Genomic DNA, 16695 nt, shown 5'->3' with positions numbered 1-16695 from the left:
GTGCCTGGTCCTCGGCGGGGATTTCAGTTGCACCCTCGAGGAATGGGACTGTACGGGGACTGAGCAGTGCCAGGCTGCTGTGGACATCCTCAGGGAGCTCATCAACCATCGCTCCCTGGTGGACGTCTGGCGCAGCCACCACCCGGACGAGAATACCGTCTTTACCTACGTCCGAGTGGTGGGCCATAAATCTGTATACTCCTGGTTGGACTGCATCTATATTACTCAGCAACACCTTTCCTGAGCCCACTCCTCCAGCGTGCAGCTGGCCCCCTTTTCGGACCACCACCTGGTGGCCATGAAGGCTTCCCTTTCACTGGGGAAGCAGGGGTCGGCCTACTGGCATTTTAATAATAGCCTGCTGGGGGATGTGGGCTTCGTGGCGTCCTTCCGGGAGTTCTGGCTGGCCTGGCGCGGGCAACGGTGCGCCTTTCCCTCAGCGTGGTGGGGGTGGGATCTGGGAAAGGTGCGCATGTGGCTCTTCTGCCGCGACTATACCCGGGGGCCAGCCAGCAGCGGGATGCGTTGATAGGACAGCTGGAGTGGGAGGTTCTTGAGCTGGAGAGGCACCTGGCCACCAGCCCTGGGGATCCACCCCTCTGCGGCATGTACCAGGAGAAGCGGGACGAGCTCAGGGCCCTCGGCGCCCTTTGGGCACAGGGGGCCTTTGTGAGGTCTTGGATCCAGCTCCTTCAGGAGATGGACCGTGGCTCCCGCTTCTTCTACGCCCTGGAGAAAAAGAGGAGTGCCAAGAAATATATCCTCTGCCTCCTCACGGAGGATGGCACCCCTCTTACGGATCCAGCGGAGATGCGTGAGAGGCCTTGCACCTTCTACGCCACCCTTTTCTCCCCGGATCTGACCGACGCCAACGCCTGCAGAGTGCTTTGGGACCAACTCCCTTCAGTCAGCACAGGCGACCGGGACCGGCTGGAGCTTTCTCTCACTCTGGCCGAGCTCTCGGAAGCCCTGCGTCTCATGCCCACCAACAAATCCCCAGGCATAGACAGGCTGACCGTGGAGTTCTACGGTGTGTTTTGGGACGTCCTTGGCCCAGACCCGCTCAGCGTCTAGGCCGAGTCCTTGCAGAGCAGGGTCCTACCCCTGTCATGCAGGCGGGCCGTCCTCACCCTGCTGCCCAAAAAGGGGGACCCCCCGCGACCTTCGAAACTGGCGTCCCATCTCACTCCTCAGCACGGACTACAAGATAATCGCCAAAGCCATCTCCCGTCGCTTGGGGTCCGTGCTGAAGGACGTGGTCCACCCCGACCAGACCTACACTGTCCCGGGCCGTACCATCTTCGATAACCTCTATCTCATCCAGGATCTCTTGGAGTTCGGGTGTAGGAATGGTCTGTCGTTCGCCCTCCTGTCCTTGGACCAGGAGAAGGCGTTCGACAGGGTGGACCACGGGTATCTCCTGGGCACTCTGCAGGCCTTCGGCTTCGGACCCCGTTTCATCGGGTTTCTCCAGGTGCTGTACACTGCCTCAGAGTGTCTGGTCAAGCTCAAAAGGACCCTGACCGCTCTGGTCAGCTTTGGGCGAGGGGTGTGTCAGGGCTGCCCGCTGTCAGGCCAGCTCTATGCTCTGGCCATTGAGCCCTTCCTCTGTCTCCTTTGATGAAGGTTGACGGGGTTGGTGCTCCGTGAGCCAGAGCTGCAGATGGTCTTGTTGGCGTACGCCGATGATGTACTCCTCGTGGTCCAGTACCTGGGAGACCTGGTGCGGTTGGAGGCCTGCCAAGCCATCTACTCGGTGGCCTCCTCTGCCCAGGTCAACTGGGTCAAGAGCTCTGGCCTGGTGGTTGGGCTGGGTGGCAGGCGGGCCGCCTCCCACCTGCGCTTCATGCCTTTCGGTGGAGCGCGGGTCCGCTGTCCTATCTGGGCGTCTTCCTATCTGCCACGCATCCTTCTCCACCAGAAAACTGGCAGGGTTTAGAGGGCAGGGTGACTGAGCAGTTGCGGAGGTGGGCGGGGCTGCTCTAGTGCCTCTCCCTACGGGGGAGGGCACAGGTACTTAATCAATTAGTCCTGCCCACGCTCTGGCACCGTCTCAGCACCCTTGTCCCACCCCCAGGTTTCCTGGCCGCCCTCCAGAAGGTAATTCTGGAGTTCTGGACAGGACTGCACTGGGTCCCTGCAGGGGTTTTCCATCTCCCCCGGAGGAGGAAGGACAGGGCCTGACCTGCCTCCACACTCAGGTCCATGTCTTCCGCCTCTGGGCTCCGCAGGGACTCCTCAACAGCAATAGTACAGATAGTCCAGCGTGGAGCACGCTGGCGCACGCTTTCCTCCATCACTTCCGAGGGCTCCGATACGACCAGCAGCTCCTTTATCTGCCTTTGAGAGACCATCCGCGAGACCTCTCGGAGCTGCCGGCCTTCCCCCAGGACCACCTCTGCACCTGGCAGCTGCTCGCAGTCTCCAGGTCCTTAGGGGCCACTGTGGGGGAAGACCTCCTCACGGAGCCCCTGCTATACAACCCCTACCTCCGTGTGCAGGTGGCAGAGTCCCCCGCGGTGTGCCAGTGGCTGGTCCTCGGTGGAATCACCAGGGTCGGAGACCTCCTGGACTACGACTGGGGAGACTGGATGGAAGCCCTGGCGCTCGCCCAGCGCATGGGGGTCTCCACCCTTTGATCTCCCCGGTGCGTACTCGAGGAGGTGAAGGCTGCCTTGCCACCCACTGCTCACCCTGTCCCCCTCTTACTCGTGGCCCTCCGGACCTCTCTGTGGGCCCCCGGCTCTGCGAGCCTTCCCGCCCCCCTCCCCGGCATCATCCCAGCCAGCTGCACGCCTTGCAGCTGGTCCCCTTCCGAACTGCCCCCCGACGTCATCTGTACATGCTCCACTTCCCCACCCTCACGTCCCACCCAGACCATAAGTGGCGGTACCTTCTACCACCTTCGGAGGGTGGGGAGCCCTGGTGGGCCAGCCTTTATTCTACCCTGGTCCCGCAGCCCGCTGGGGACATCAGCTGGAGAATTCTTCATGGGGAGGTGAGCACGGGCGTGTACCTGGCGCGGTTCACCCCCCTCCCTGACACTTGCTTCTTTTTCAGCACGAGGGAGACCCTGGCGCACATTTACATTGAGTACGCCAGGTTGCAGCCCCTCTTTTGGCTCCTCCAGAACCTCTTGCTGAGGTTCTGGCTGCACTTCTCCCTGCACCTTCTTATCCTTGCACACCCTGTCCATGGCCCCACCAAGTCTCAGGACCTCCTCATCAGCCTCCTCCTGGCTATGGCCAAAGTAACCATTTATAACACTCGGGAGAGGAGACTGGCGGGGGGAGGCCTGCGACTGTGGGGCCTATTTCCGCTCCTTTCTCCACTCATGAATCCGGGCAGAGTTCCTTTGGGCGGCGTCCACTGGCTCTCTTGACACCTTCGAGGGACAGTGGGCGCTGTCCGGGGTTCTCTGCTCAGTGTCCCCTTCTGGTTCCCTCCTTCTAAACCTTTGACCTCTACTCCCGTCCCTGTTTTTTCTTTAGTTGTCCCCCGCACTTTGTTGGGGCCATGACCTTTTTTTTAATGGGTCCCCTCTCCCTCTAAGAGGGGCCTTTTAGTTGTGGGGGGGCTGCACCCGCCCACTCCATGGATCCCCCCAATAGCACCCAGTATACTGTCCTTCTAGAAGGCTCCGGAAGCTTCCAGGTAAGGGTCCACCACTGGGTTTACCACATCTGGTATTAACCTCTTCCTTTCTGCCAGTTCCAGGAGCTGCTGCAGAGAACAGTCAGTGCTCTTGAGATGCTATTAGAAGAATTGAAGTGGCAACATCTCTATCCTTTCTCACTTCTGACACATGGGACAGGAGACTAGGTGTCATGAATCGAAAGGTATTATTTCCTTGGCAGGATTCCAATTTCATATCTTCAACTACTTAGCCCTGAGAACGAAATATGAGTCTTTCAAATAGGGCTGGATGGATGAGTTCACCAACAAACCTACTTCTGTGAGATAGCAACCAAGTCTAGGCACTCTTTGTAAGAAGGCAAGTTGTTCATCATGTCCATGCTACAGGCTGCATTGGACTCTGCAGTCATGGCATCACATGTTGATGACAGGAATAGTCATGTGGAGGAAATCCTGATTACAATTCTCAGCCTTTCCAGGAAGGTGTAGAACATTATAGAAGACCTACCATTTAATGAATTACAACTCTTCATTTGGAAGATGGATGATTAAGTACAATTCCTAAAGGAGTCAAGAGCCACATGAAGATATTTGGGCATTTACACATCTACCCTAATCCTAATGCTAAAGGGCTCCACATCTACAGCACCACTGTACCTACAAGCTTCCTCAAATATACCCTAAGGTCCACAGAACCACTTCTATCTGTATCAACAGCTCAGTAATCCAAGCAACACACCTAGTCGTTGTGTAAAGGGTATCTGAGTATCATGAGAAAACTGTCCACCCTCTGTACATCAGTGCATGTACTGGCTACCCTTTTTGCAAGCCTGAAAAGCCCTCACAGTGAACAAGTCCTGGATCCAGAATGGCTATATCATAGAGTTTACAACCAGGCTTCTATCACACCCTCCATCACAATCCACATGCGTAGAGCACTTCTGAGCAGGTAGTACATTCAGGCAGGGCTCGGAGGCAGATGCACAGGAAGCCAGTCAGGTGAAAAATGCAGCCTGAGTATGATAGAGTATTTGGTTGAGTGAGGGGTGTATGTCACCCCTCCCCATTTGTACCCCTCAAGCAGGGTTTCTCACAGGGGTGGGAAGAGTCTGTCAGCCCTTACTAGCTGTGGGGCTGAAGCCCTGATCCCTAGCATTCCCCCTGCCTCCCATTGAAGCTGGGAGCTGAGAGACTGGATGCCCAAGCCCTAGCACCCCTGCAGGTCTGAAAGCAGAAGCCATGGGCTAAAGTTCCCATTTTTCCCCCAAATTGAAGCCTGGAGTTTCAGGGCTGAATCTAGGATCCCTATTGCTGCCAATGCAGCACAGAACTCCCATCCCCACAGCCCATGGGCAGAGCTGGGTTGGGGGAACTGGTTATGCACCTCCCCCCACAAACTTTAGTGGAAGTGCGGAGCAGAGACAGACTAAGGGACAGACCCATTTCTCTCTCCCTCCCCCTAGCCAGCTCTCAGTCCCCTCTTTCACACTTCCAGTAAGAGCTGCACAGATGGGGGACCCTTCAGAATGGGCTAGAGGACAGACTTCCTGGCATACAGCCTCTAGTTACCCTGCCCCTGCCCCATGAGCTACCCCCTCACCCCAAGCAGCCTCTAGCTACCTCCTCCTTGCACCCTGAGCCACCCCCCTGCTTGTGCACAGCTCCCAGCAACTGTCTGCCTGTCTCCTGGGCTATCCCCTGCCTGCACTCTGAGATAGCCACCAAATAAACATGCAGACCCTAGCTATCCCTACCCTAGACTCTGAGCTACCTGCCTGCCTGCACACAGACCCTAGCTGCCCTTAGCCTGCACCCTGAGCTACCCTCCATCTGCACATAGAGATACTTCCTGAGTCACGCCCTGGCCACACACTGCTTCTAGCTACCCCCTCCCTGCACCCTTGGCTACCCTCTGCTGCACAAAGCCCCCAGTCACTCCTCTTTCCACACCCCAAGCTACCCCTTCCCTAAACCCTGAGCTGTTTTCAAACTTTTTGAACGGAATCCCCTTCCATTAAGTTAAAATTTTTGGTTGCTCCCCTTCCCCCTCCCACTCTAGCCAAGCCAGGCTTAGTGGCCTGATGGGGTGGAAGTGAGGAACATTGATAAAACAAAAACAATAGTATTTGGAGGTAAGGATATAGGAAGGAAAATCAGTGTAGATGGGATTGAACTAGAGAATGTGGAGAAGTTCATGTCTCTGGGGAACAAGATAATGTATCATCTAGACTGTAAGAAGGAAATAGCAACTAGAATAGAGAAAGGAAGAGCTAGTTTGAAGGCTATGGATAAGATCTGGAAAAGCAAAGCGATTCTCTTAGGGATGAAGCTGAGAGTCTTGAAAACGTGTATATTCAGCAGCACATTGTACGGGTGTGAGACATAGGTGATAATGAAAGATCTGAAGGGCGGGTTATTGGCATTCAAGAGGAGTTGTTATAGAAAATGCCTGAGAATAGGATGGATGCAGAAGGTCACCAGCAAGGAATTATGTAGGAAGATATAGCCAAAAGGGAACCATTGCAGAAGGTTGTACAATGCAAGTTACAGCTATTCAGGCATATTTGCAGAATGAACCTTATGCAGAATCAAGATCCTGGGATTCGGCATAATGGAGGGTTTGGATGGGCAAGGCTGACCCCCACAGAGAATGGGTAGATGATATGGTAGATTGGTGCAGAGCTAGTCTACAGAAACTAAGCCTCTCCGCACTGGACAGGAAGAGATGGAAGGAGATAGTGAGCGAGACATCAGACACCAACAGATGCTGAGCCCGTGGTGGTGGTTGATGATGATGATGATGATGACACTGCCTCCCCAGACCCACTATATTCATCTGGCTTAAGTCTGCTGGACCCAAAACAGAAGTCATACTGCCCTTATAGCTGAGCCCCCTGGCTCCCTGCTGGGCGCTGGAGTTTTTAAAGTATGTTGGAGAGATTGGGGAATTCACCACATAGTTGTGATTGACTGATTGAACTCACTTCAATTTGATCAATTCTACCAGCTGTCCTGTATTCACCATAGGGAAATATGGTCACCTTGTACTGTTACATTTTCCAACTAGAGGTGAAATTCCTCTTTCAGAGGGGTGACACAGAACCAGTCCTGGGATACTTTCAGGGTACAGTGTTCTATTCAAACTACTTAATTAGGTGGTGATATATATATATATTTGTTATTCTCTGTGCCTTAAATATTGAGTCTGTTGTAGTATGGCTGTGGGCTGAAGAAGTGGGTCTGCCCCACAAAAGCTCACCATGTAATTAATTATTTTGTTGGTCTTTAAAGTGCTACTGGACTGCCTTTTTGTTTTGATAGAATACAAACTAACACGGCTATCTCTCTGTTACTATTCAAACTACTTCCTGCTATCCTAAAAGAAAGGATGATGGAGACCCATCTTGGATGCCTCAATTCTTAGATACCCAAACTAACATGTCACTTGTTCACGCTTACAAAAGTCACTCCGTCCCTAAAAAAAAGGCATTTAGTTTTTGGCTTTTGATTTGCAAGATGCCTACTTTCATATCAATATGTATCCAGCTCACAGAAGGTTCTGAGGTTCAAGGTATGACCTTGATGTTTCAATACAGAGTTCTCCTGTTTAGACTTACCACTGCCTCATAAGTATTCACAAAAGCTTTGCCATGGAGGCAAATCATCACCAGTGTTGGACTCCACATTTTCCCCTATCTAGATGACTGGCTGATAGCAACATGGTCCAAAGACAAGACTTGGGAATCACCATCCTAACGCCTTCTACTTCTGTCTTCCCTGACTGTGTGTCAATGCTAAAAAATTAACTTTACTCCTTGGAGTAGATAGGAGCTCTCAGATATGATGTCCACTTAGGCTTATCTGCCACAGGATAGCTTCCAGACAGTGCAAGAATATATGACTTCCACCACTTCAGTTTTAACTAAAACCTGCCTTTCACTCAACTGAACCTGCATCATTTACAACTATGACTACCCCGTGGATGCCCTACTCAGCGTCCTGCCAAAAGCGATCTCTTCATTATAACGGAGAATAGACATGTTGATCTACTTGAGAATGGCCTTCCTTCCATCCTCACCCACTGTGGTGATCACAGATACATCTCTCTGCACTTGACCCTCATGGGAGAACAAAATGCACATAAACATGTTGGAACTTTCTTCTTGGGTCCAGTGCAACCTCGTCCACTGATCCGAACTTTTGAGATGACTGTGTACCTCCTAGGTTAGAAGTTTCTTGAGACAAAGCACTTGAAGAAGGAAAGGGAGGGAGGAATGAAGGGTTGAAAGGAGGGGCAGAAATGAAATTTTGGACATATCCCACTTCTACTATTCAGGGCACCCACTAGTCTGAAATATTGACTTACATCTGGTAAGTGAGGGAAAAGATCCACAAATGTAGAGGTGACATCCAGATTCTCAACTGGTGCCTCATCCTCAGGTGCACTCTCAAAAGGTCTGTCACAGTTTCAAATGCAGAAGCCAATAAAACAAGGGTTTTAGGAAGAGGCAAAGTCCTATCTCTGTTGATGCTGTCATGGGTGAAATCAGCCCATAGGTTGGAGCGTATAATGCTTACAAGTTGGAGTCAGTGTGGCAGTCCTGTGACTTTAAGGTGTCCCTGGAGCATTTTAGGCTTTGAAGGTGTGAGTCCATTCCCTCCAAGAAGAGGGAATTTCCCTCATGGTAGGTCCTTGATCAGTTGGATCTCCTGGAGCAGTCCAGAGAACTGGAACCAAGAACTGTCTCTCATTACTGCAGTTGTTGCCATGGCAAAGATGTTGCATCTGTAGCATCCACGGTTGGCTGGAGAGATGCTCTGGCTACTGCCTTTCCCTCCTCTGTTATGGCCACAGACTCAGGTGTGGCCACTGACCACCAGATGAGATACAGGTCCATTCCATGGCTGTGTTGCACAGTGTGCTTCTTGCAGATATATATATATATATATATATATATATATATATATAGTGTTCAGTGTACACCTTTTTTTTGGTAGCATCTTTTACACTATGCTCAATTGCATGTTTCCAAGGCAGATGCTTTGTTCAGGGTAGCAGTCCGCCTTTCCATGTCATCACTCTCCTTGCACCTTCCTCCTATATAGATACTGACTGTTAATCACCCTGCGTGGCATATAATAGGAGCTTTCACTTAAAGAAGAAAACAAGGTTACTTATCTGTAACTGGAGGTTCTTGAAGATGTATAGTTCCTATCTGTATATTACACTGCCCACTCTTCCCACTCCGCAGCAGATCTAAGATGAGTAGTGGAAAGTTAATTGGTTCACAGCTTCACCAGTGGAAAGTGGATATGCACCAGACACTGATAGCTGAGCAATTACAAGACACTTCAGGCAAACTCACTGTTAAAGATAAACAAATCTATTGACTACAGAAGAGATTTTTTAAAGGGTTAGAAATGATAGGCAAAAAGTCAGAGTCCAGTTCCAAAAGAAAATTAAATGTAAGCTTGCAATTTAAACTCTCAGCCCAATTAAACTGGACAGCATCTAGATCAGGGTGGGCAATAATTTTTGATTGTGGGGGACACTCCAAGATTGTGGTAAGTGGTCAAGCGCCTTGCTTTTCTATTGAGGGAGGGGCACGACATCTGGGGTGGAGGTAGGGTGCAGAAGGGAGCTGGGAGTAGTGGACTGGGGTGGAGGACAGGTTGTGGGGTCTGGGAGGCAGTCTGAGTAAAAGAAGGTGTTGTGGCCTGGCGGCAGAGGATTGGGGTCCAGGGCCAGGAGAGGACTGTGGCTTGGGGGACTCATGTAGGACCAAGTGCATGGTCTACAAGGAAGTTGGGCTGTGGTGACAGAAGCAGGCTGTGGCCAGTGGATGCTTACCTAAGCAGTGGTGCTTACCTAAGCAGCTGCTGGCCAGCAGCACTCTCAGGCAGGGTTTCCTGCCAGCCAGGAGCCCCAGCCCACTGGCTCTTCCTTGTGGTCTCTCTGTTGGGAGACTGGGCTTCAGGTGCTGTCCCCAATCCCACCAAAATCAGTGAGCTCCTATTGGCTGGAAACCAGCCAATGGGAACTGAGAAATTGTGCTGCACTGCCCCCCACCCCCACCAAAATCTCTGAGGTACTGTTGGCTGTTTTCACACACGCCCCCCCCCATCCCAGCAAAATTTATCAACTATTATTATCTGGAAAGGGGCCAATGGGAGCTGAGAAATTGTGCTACAGTGCCCCCACTTGCAGCAAAATCTGTCAGCTCCCATGGGCTGGTTTCTCACCAATAGGAGCTGAGAGATTTTGCTGGGGATGGGGACAGCACCCAAGTACTCCTCCTTCTGCAGCCACAACGACTGGACATAGGCTCAATTAAAAGTCTTGGTGGGATGGATTTGGCCGCGGGCTCCATCTTGCCCACCCTTATGTAGATCAGCCAGTTTTCTTGTTCCACTGGAAACTGCAACCTTTAATATTCTGGTTTGTCCCTCAAACTTAACCCAGCCTCCTCTGTTGGGGACTTCAGTCTTCATTGCTTGCAGCATAAGAGGGGCCCTGAAAAAGGTGAAATGTAGGTCTTCTGTGTTTGATTCTATACCCTTAGTCCATGTAGTTGCAGAACTCAAATCCAGACATGTCTGATGGGCATTGCTGGGTTCCCAGGCAAGGTTGAACAATTCTCTTGGTGGGGCATTATGTAGCTGAGTCGTTGAATTGTAGCTCCTTTGCAGGACAATAGTTGTTGATGGTCATTTGATACTCTACCAGGGCTTTTGTTTAAATTACTCTCTTTGCTGTTGGCTCTTTCTTACAACATGGTTTAGTGACAGCCATACAACACAATTTCATAACTTCATATGCACTAATGATACACACATTTAGATGGAACAGTGAATTTTAGCAGGTCACAAGCTCTTCTCAGCATTTCACACAGCATGTCTTATATTCAGTGTCACAGTTACATATGATGAGGAATATGTGGGGTGCTCTTCCAAAGTATCAAATGTCACACATGTTTAACATTTTTGGCCTAGGCGCTAGTGTCTGGTTTTGAATGTGTGCTATTGTACAGGGGCAATTCATAACTTCAGATTCAATACTGCTGCATACAGCTCACCATGCTATTATTGACTAGCAGGTTATTAGTTTTTAAATGATCCCTCACAAGATACGTTTTGTTCAACGATTATTCCAATAGTGTGTAGGGTCACTGTTTCTGTGCAGCGTTAACCCTTAATTTCTTTCCTTCTCTACTGTTTATCCCTCTGCTGTATTCATAAACATCAATGATGCCTCCCCATATCCTTCATTTTGTTGGGCTAAACATGCCAAGCTCCTTAAGTTTCAGCTTATAAGGTAGGTTTTCTGTTCCTCTAATCATCCTAGTAGCTCTCCTCTATACCCTTCCAGTTTTATTTAATCTTTTTTAACCACAGGAGACCAGAATTCCTAACAGACGGGTCTAAAAGGAAGTGAGAAGAGAGACTAAGAACAGTCATGCTCCAATTTGTCTAAATGTCCTTAGGATGTCCTTTTTCAACCCTATCCCCAAATTCATAGAGAAGTTCCCTTTGCATTGGGAAGGGATGGATATTAATAGGAGCAGCATTTTCCTGGCATCATACCTCCATCACTATACTGGGGGTAATGGTGGTGGATCCCATACGAAGATGTGATGTTTTATTTGTGGAATGGTTTGTATTTGTGGGCTCATTGCTTTTACCTGTGTCTTCTATACCCTAGGGCATGTCTTTAGACTGTGTGGAGATCTCCCTGTCTCGTGTCTTTGAAAGCGGTCAGGCTTATGTTGCCCTTTCCCGAGCCCGTAGCCTTGAAGGCCTCCGGGTTCTGGATTTTGATCCCAGTGTTGTGAGAGCCAATCCGTACGTGCTACAGTTCTACAATCACTTACAGAAAAAGCAACTTCTATCTCAGGTAACTTCAATGTCAAGGCCAATCCCCACTCTGACACTCCGAGTGCAAAAGGTGGAGGCCCACAAAAGACCTTAAAATACTTTGCCTCTATAGACTTAAGCTAAAAGCTTCCCAAGGTCACAGATTCCCTGACCTGGGGTGGTGGCTGCTACCACCCAAGTGGAAACTGCCCCCTCTTTAAACCCCAGGAAAATACACTTGGGGTATATCCATGTGGGATGTAAACAAGCTTTTAAACACTCCTTTGGAGATAGCTTGGGAACAAAGAGGAGAAATTAATCTGCAATCTGATATCTTGACAAAGTCCTGACTGGGATGATTCAGTTAGGGCTGATCCTGCTTTAGGTAGGGGGCTGGACTAGACGACCTCCTAAGGTCCCTTCCAGCCCTAGGATTCTATGATTCTATATCTGACCTGATTCTATATCTGAGTTTTAGGCATTGATACACACTGACACTCCTCTGGGACACAGGAATCAAATCATTGCCTTAAAAAAGTAATTTATTAAGAAAACAAAAGATGAAAATACACCATGAAGGTGATAAAGTATACTTGGTTGGCTAGATGTCACAAGGCAACCAAAACAAAAATCAAGGTTAGAGCAATTACTTCCCTAGGATTCAGTTTAGCAGTTACAGAGTACAGTGGAAATACATCAACCAGCCTAAGAAATACTACACCAGACCCAAAACAAAAATAACCTGATTGCATCTAACTAAACATTTCCTTTCTACTTACATATCTGTATGCCCAGATTATGTTGTGGCCAGGATATTTACTGGCTTTATTAAGTCTTCTTAGAATTATTCATCTTGAGCTCTCTCTGCTTGGGCCAGAAGACAAAGGAGATCCCTCTCAGCAGGCAACTGTGATCCTTCTCTTCTCCCATTGGCTCACCCAGCTGCTTGCCACCAGAGAACCCCTTGCTCTTGGTTTAACTCTTTCCAGGCATTCATTCATTATATCAGGAACTGAGGATCTCCTGTAGCTTGACATAAGTAGAGAGAGGCAGTAAAACTCAGAAACTTAGTCCCTCCAAAAAGTGGAGAGATGGTGGATAATGATGTGAGGAACAGGACTGGCAGAAATCAGGGAAGAGTAGATGGAAAAACATGTGAAAGAGGGATGTTTTGCACTAAGATTAAAAAGAGAAGCATGTTCAGTCTATGATATCCTGTTTAGGTTATAGCACACTAACTAAACACTGGTCAGGACAGAGGAGAGAGTTTTTTCTCCTTCATAAAAGGACTAAATGAGAAATGATTGACTGGAAATCTTTTGGTTCTTCTTCGAGTGGTCCCCGTGGGTGCTTCACCATAGGTGTCAGGCTTGCCCCGGCGCTGCAGCTCGGAAAATCTCCAGCAGTCTCCGTCGGGTCACGCATACGCCGATGCGCGTTGGCTCTTCACGCGCTTATGGTCACGTGCGCGATCTGGTCCCCGCCAGTTCCTTCTCAACCGCCAACGGCTGCAGACGGAATCCTCTCCGGCTCCAACGCCTGAGACAGATAAACTCTGTTTTTATTCGTTTTTACTAGTTATAGTTAATAGTCACTTAGTTATTACTACATTAGTTTTACTGTGTATATAGTTTTTCTAAAATCAAAAGACTGAGTTAAGGATCAAGGCGGCCGCCTTCGAGCGGGCCCGCTATTTTGACAAGCATTCAATGGTTAACGGTTGCTATTGTTTGGTAAATAGACTGCTAAGTGCACCGTTAGCACTTAAGGACTTAAAGTTTAACAATGTCATCTCCCGGTTTTAAAAAGTGTGAATCCTGCTGGGAGGCCATGCCTGCCTCAGACGGGCACAGTAAATGTATCCGGTGCCTGGGGGAAACCCATGTCCCCCAGAAGTGCTCTCATTGCTCTAAATTAACAAATAGAGCTTGAAAAGATAGAGAGAGGAGGCTCAAAATGCTTCTCTTTGACAAAGCCCTTCAGCCTGCCACATTGGACAAGCCCCATAAGGAGGGCTTTTCGGGTTTGCACAAGAGGAAGGCTGCCTCTTTGACCTCCTCTGTGCAGAAGAAGAAAAAGGCTTCACCAGCTCGATCCCTGCCCATCACCTCTGGGAGCCGGATGAGCGAAGGAAGGGGCCCGGGCCCCCTGGCCCCTTCTACTGGGAAGGCCGCAGTGCATGCACCCGCACAGGGGCCTGCGACTCTGAAGGAGACGGCACCGAGGGCCGTGCAGGCACCGGAGAGATCGGCACCGGCTACTGCGGCACTGAGCTTTTCGGCTCCGATGGCACTGGAGCGTCAACACCCGGCACAGAGCCCAACAGGGCCGGACGAAACGCCCCAAGTGGCACCGAGGACGACGGCACCGAGCACAGCACTGGGGGCAGTGGAACTCAGCACGGCACCGATCAGACTGCCCGTGGTACCTGAGAGGGCAAAAGCCAAAACAAAGACCCAGCACCGCAGTCCCTTCCCTGAGGTAATTGCGCTGCCATTATCACCGTGATCCCCCCCCCCCCCCCCCGGAGATTCAGCGAGCAGCAACGCCATCAGCCTGCCACAGGCTTCCATCCCCTTTTCTTCAACGACCATCTCCTGGATTTGGACGCTTTTCACCATCTTCCAACAGAGACCCCTACGAGTATCATCACAGGGGATCTCCCCCTATGTTGGTGTCATCTTGACGATCACGTCATTCCTTGCATCATCCTTACGCTTTTGGGTCATGGTCCAGGTCTCCATCACCGGGACCCTGCCCTTGTTGCTATGGCTGCCACCATTACTCGGGACATCAACACAGGAGTTCAGCATCTTGTCGTAGATCCCCGTCAACGCCTCACCAATGTCACAGTGCACAGCTTCAACCTGGGGGAACACCACAAGTTTCCCAATCAGAGACTGGTTCAAAGGATTTTGAACCTCATTTCGAAACCTCAAAAGGACAACCATATGAATACAGCCAGGATCCCGAGGAACTGGAGGAGACATACCACAGTGACGCCTCCTCATCTTCCCCAGACGAAGCGGTTGTTCCTGGGGACATCTCTGCTCTAGATGACCTAAAACAATTTCAAGAGCTATTCAAAAGGGCGGCTCAATCTCAGGACATTCAAGTGGCGGAGGTACAGGAAAAACACCACAAGCTCCTTAAAAACCTCAGGCCTCCGGCTTCTTCTAAAATAGCCATACCATTGGACGATGCAATCATGGAGGCAGTCACTAACGTATGGCAGACTCCAGCCTCCACCCCTCCTACCAACAAGAGGGCAGATAAGAAGTACTTCGTCCCTGCCAAAGGCATGGAGTTTTTGTTCAGTCATCCACAGCCAAATTTGCCAGTGGTTGAATCCTCTCAACATAGAGCCAAAATGCCCCAGTATAAATCCGGAGGACCGGACAAGGATATAAAGAAATTGGACCTCCTGGGTAGAAAGGCTTACTCATCATCTACCCTGCTGCTGCGCATGACTAACTACGCTGTCCATTTGTCGAACCACAATTTCAACAATTATTGTAAGCTTACCGCTCTCATGGACTTTCTCCCGGAGGATAAAAAGCCGGTCCTTAAGGCAATTGTACAAGAAGGATACGCGGCTTCTCAAGCAGGAGTCCAGATTGCCTTAGACGTAGCGGACACAGTGGCTCGTGCCGTAGCCACTGCGGTGGTAATGCGCAGAGAGTCATGGCTCCACACATCAGGCATTCCCAAGGATCTGCAAGTAAAAATCGCAGACCTTCCTTTGACAAACTGAAATTATTTGCTGAATCAACTGACTCAGTCTTGCACTCTAGTAAAGACTCCAGAGCGACACTTCGGACTTTGGGGATATATACCCCACCATACAGGAGGAAGAAGTTTTATCCTCAGCAGCGGTGTTATAGTTACCAACCACAACGTACCCATTTTCAATGGGGGTATGACCAGGGGCATCATCAACAGCCACCACAGTACAAGGGCCCTAGATGTCGACCACAACAAGGCCATGTCTCCTCTGGGCAGAATATAAGGCAGCAGGTTTGATGGGTATGTCGAGGGTCACGAAGCCAAGACCATCTCTCAGTGCCAATCTCAACACGTTTCATCATCGGCTCAAGCCATTTTACCCCCAATGGAAAAGCATCACCTCAGACAAGTGGGTATTGGAGATTATAGCCACGGGGTACACAATCACCTTTCAATCGTTACCACCACCAAATCCTCCCACCGCGCCCCTTCTCAGGGACCCCTCTCACCTCAGGGAGCTGAAACGGGAGGTGGACCACCTCCTGTTCATAGGGGCGGTGGAGAGAGTACCGGAGCAATTTCAGGGCAAAGGTTTCTACTCCTGGTACTTCTTGACAGAGAAGAAGACAGGAGGTTGGAGACCCATTTTGGACCTATGGGCCCTAAACCAATACCTGCGCAAACAATGCTTCAAAATGACTATGATGGCTTCCATAATCACGGCACTAGGCGATGGAGACTGGTTTGCGGCCCTCGACTTACAGGATGCGTATTTTCATATCACAATTCATCCAGCGCACAGGCGCTTCCTCCGGTTCATAGTAGGCAGAGATCATTTTCAGTACAGAGTCCTTCCATTCGGTCTCTCTTTGGCACCCAGAGTTTTCACCAAGACCCTGGCGGTCGTATCAGCATACCTGCACAGACAAGGCGTCTTCATCTTCCCGTACCTGGATGATTGCCTACTAAAGGGAACTTCCCAGGTGGAGGTATTACAGATGATACGCATCACCACAAACACATTTACCTCACTGGGCCTCATCATCAACTTCTCAAAGTAAAGGACAGAGCCCACACAAAATATAGAATTTATAGAAGCTCAGATAGACTCTGTTACATCAAGGGTATATTTGCCCGATGCCCGTTTTCGTGCCATCGAGTCTCTAGTACAACTAATAACATACAGCCCCATTGTTTCAGTTTTAACGTGCTTACAGTTACTGGGGCACATGGCGACCACCACGTTTGTAGTACAAAACTCCAGACTACACATGCGAGGATTGCAGCATTGGCCGGCGACTGTATACAAACCATCAGCCCATACCGTTCACAGGAGGGTATCACCCACAACGGAGGCGTGAAGGTCACTAACATGGTGGGCAAACCCCAAGAATCTACTAACGGGGTGCCTTTCCGCCAACCACAAATTACTATTTTCCTTACAACAGATGCATCCCATATGGGATGGGGGGCACACAT

The 16695-nt window shown here is 50.1% G+C and overlaps 1 protein-coding gene across 1 annotated transcript in view; it reads left to right on the top strand.

The window, feature by feature from the left end:
- PIF1 (PIF1 5'-to-3' DNA helicase) overlaps positions 1 to 16695 on the top strand; it is a 118251-nt gene that overhangs the window by 98743 nt on the left and 2813 nt on the right. Inside the window, exon 11 of the mRNA XM_075002974.1 lies at positions 11339 to 11530. Coding sequence (XP_074859075.1) covers positions 11339 to 11530 — 192 coding nt within the window. The remainder of the gene's footprint in view (positions 1 to 11338; positions 11531 to 16695) is intronic.

Source organism: Carettochelys insculpta, chromosome 9 (assembly GCF_033958435.1).
Source record: "Carettochelys insculpta isolate YL-2023 chromosome 9, ASM3395843v1, whole genome shotgun sequence".
Lineage (NCBI taxonomy): Eukaryota > Metazoa > Chordata > Testudines > Carettochelyidae > Carettochelys > Carettochelys insculpta.
Note: the sequence above shows the minus strand (reverse complement) of the source record. Positions and strands in the feature narration are given on the sequence as shown.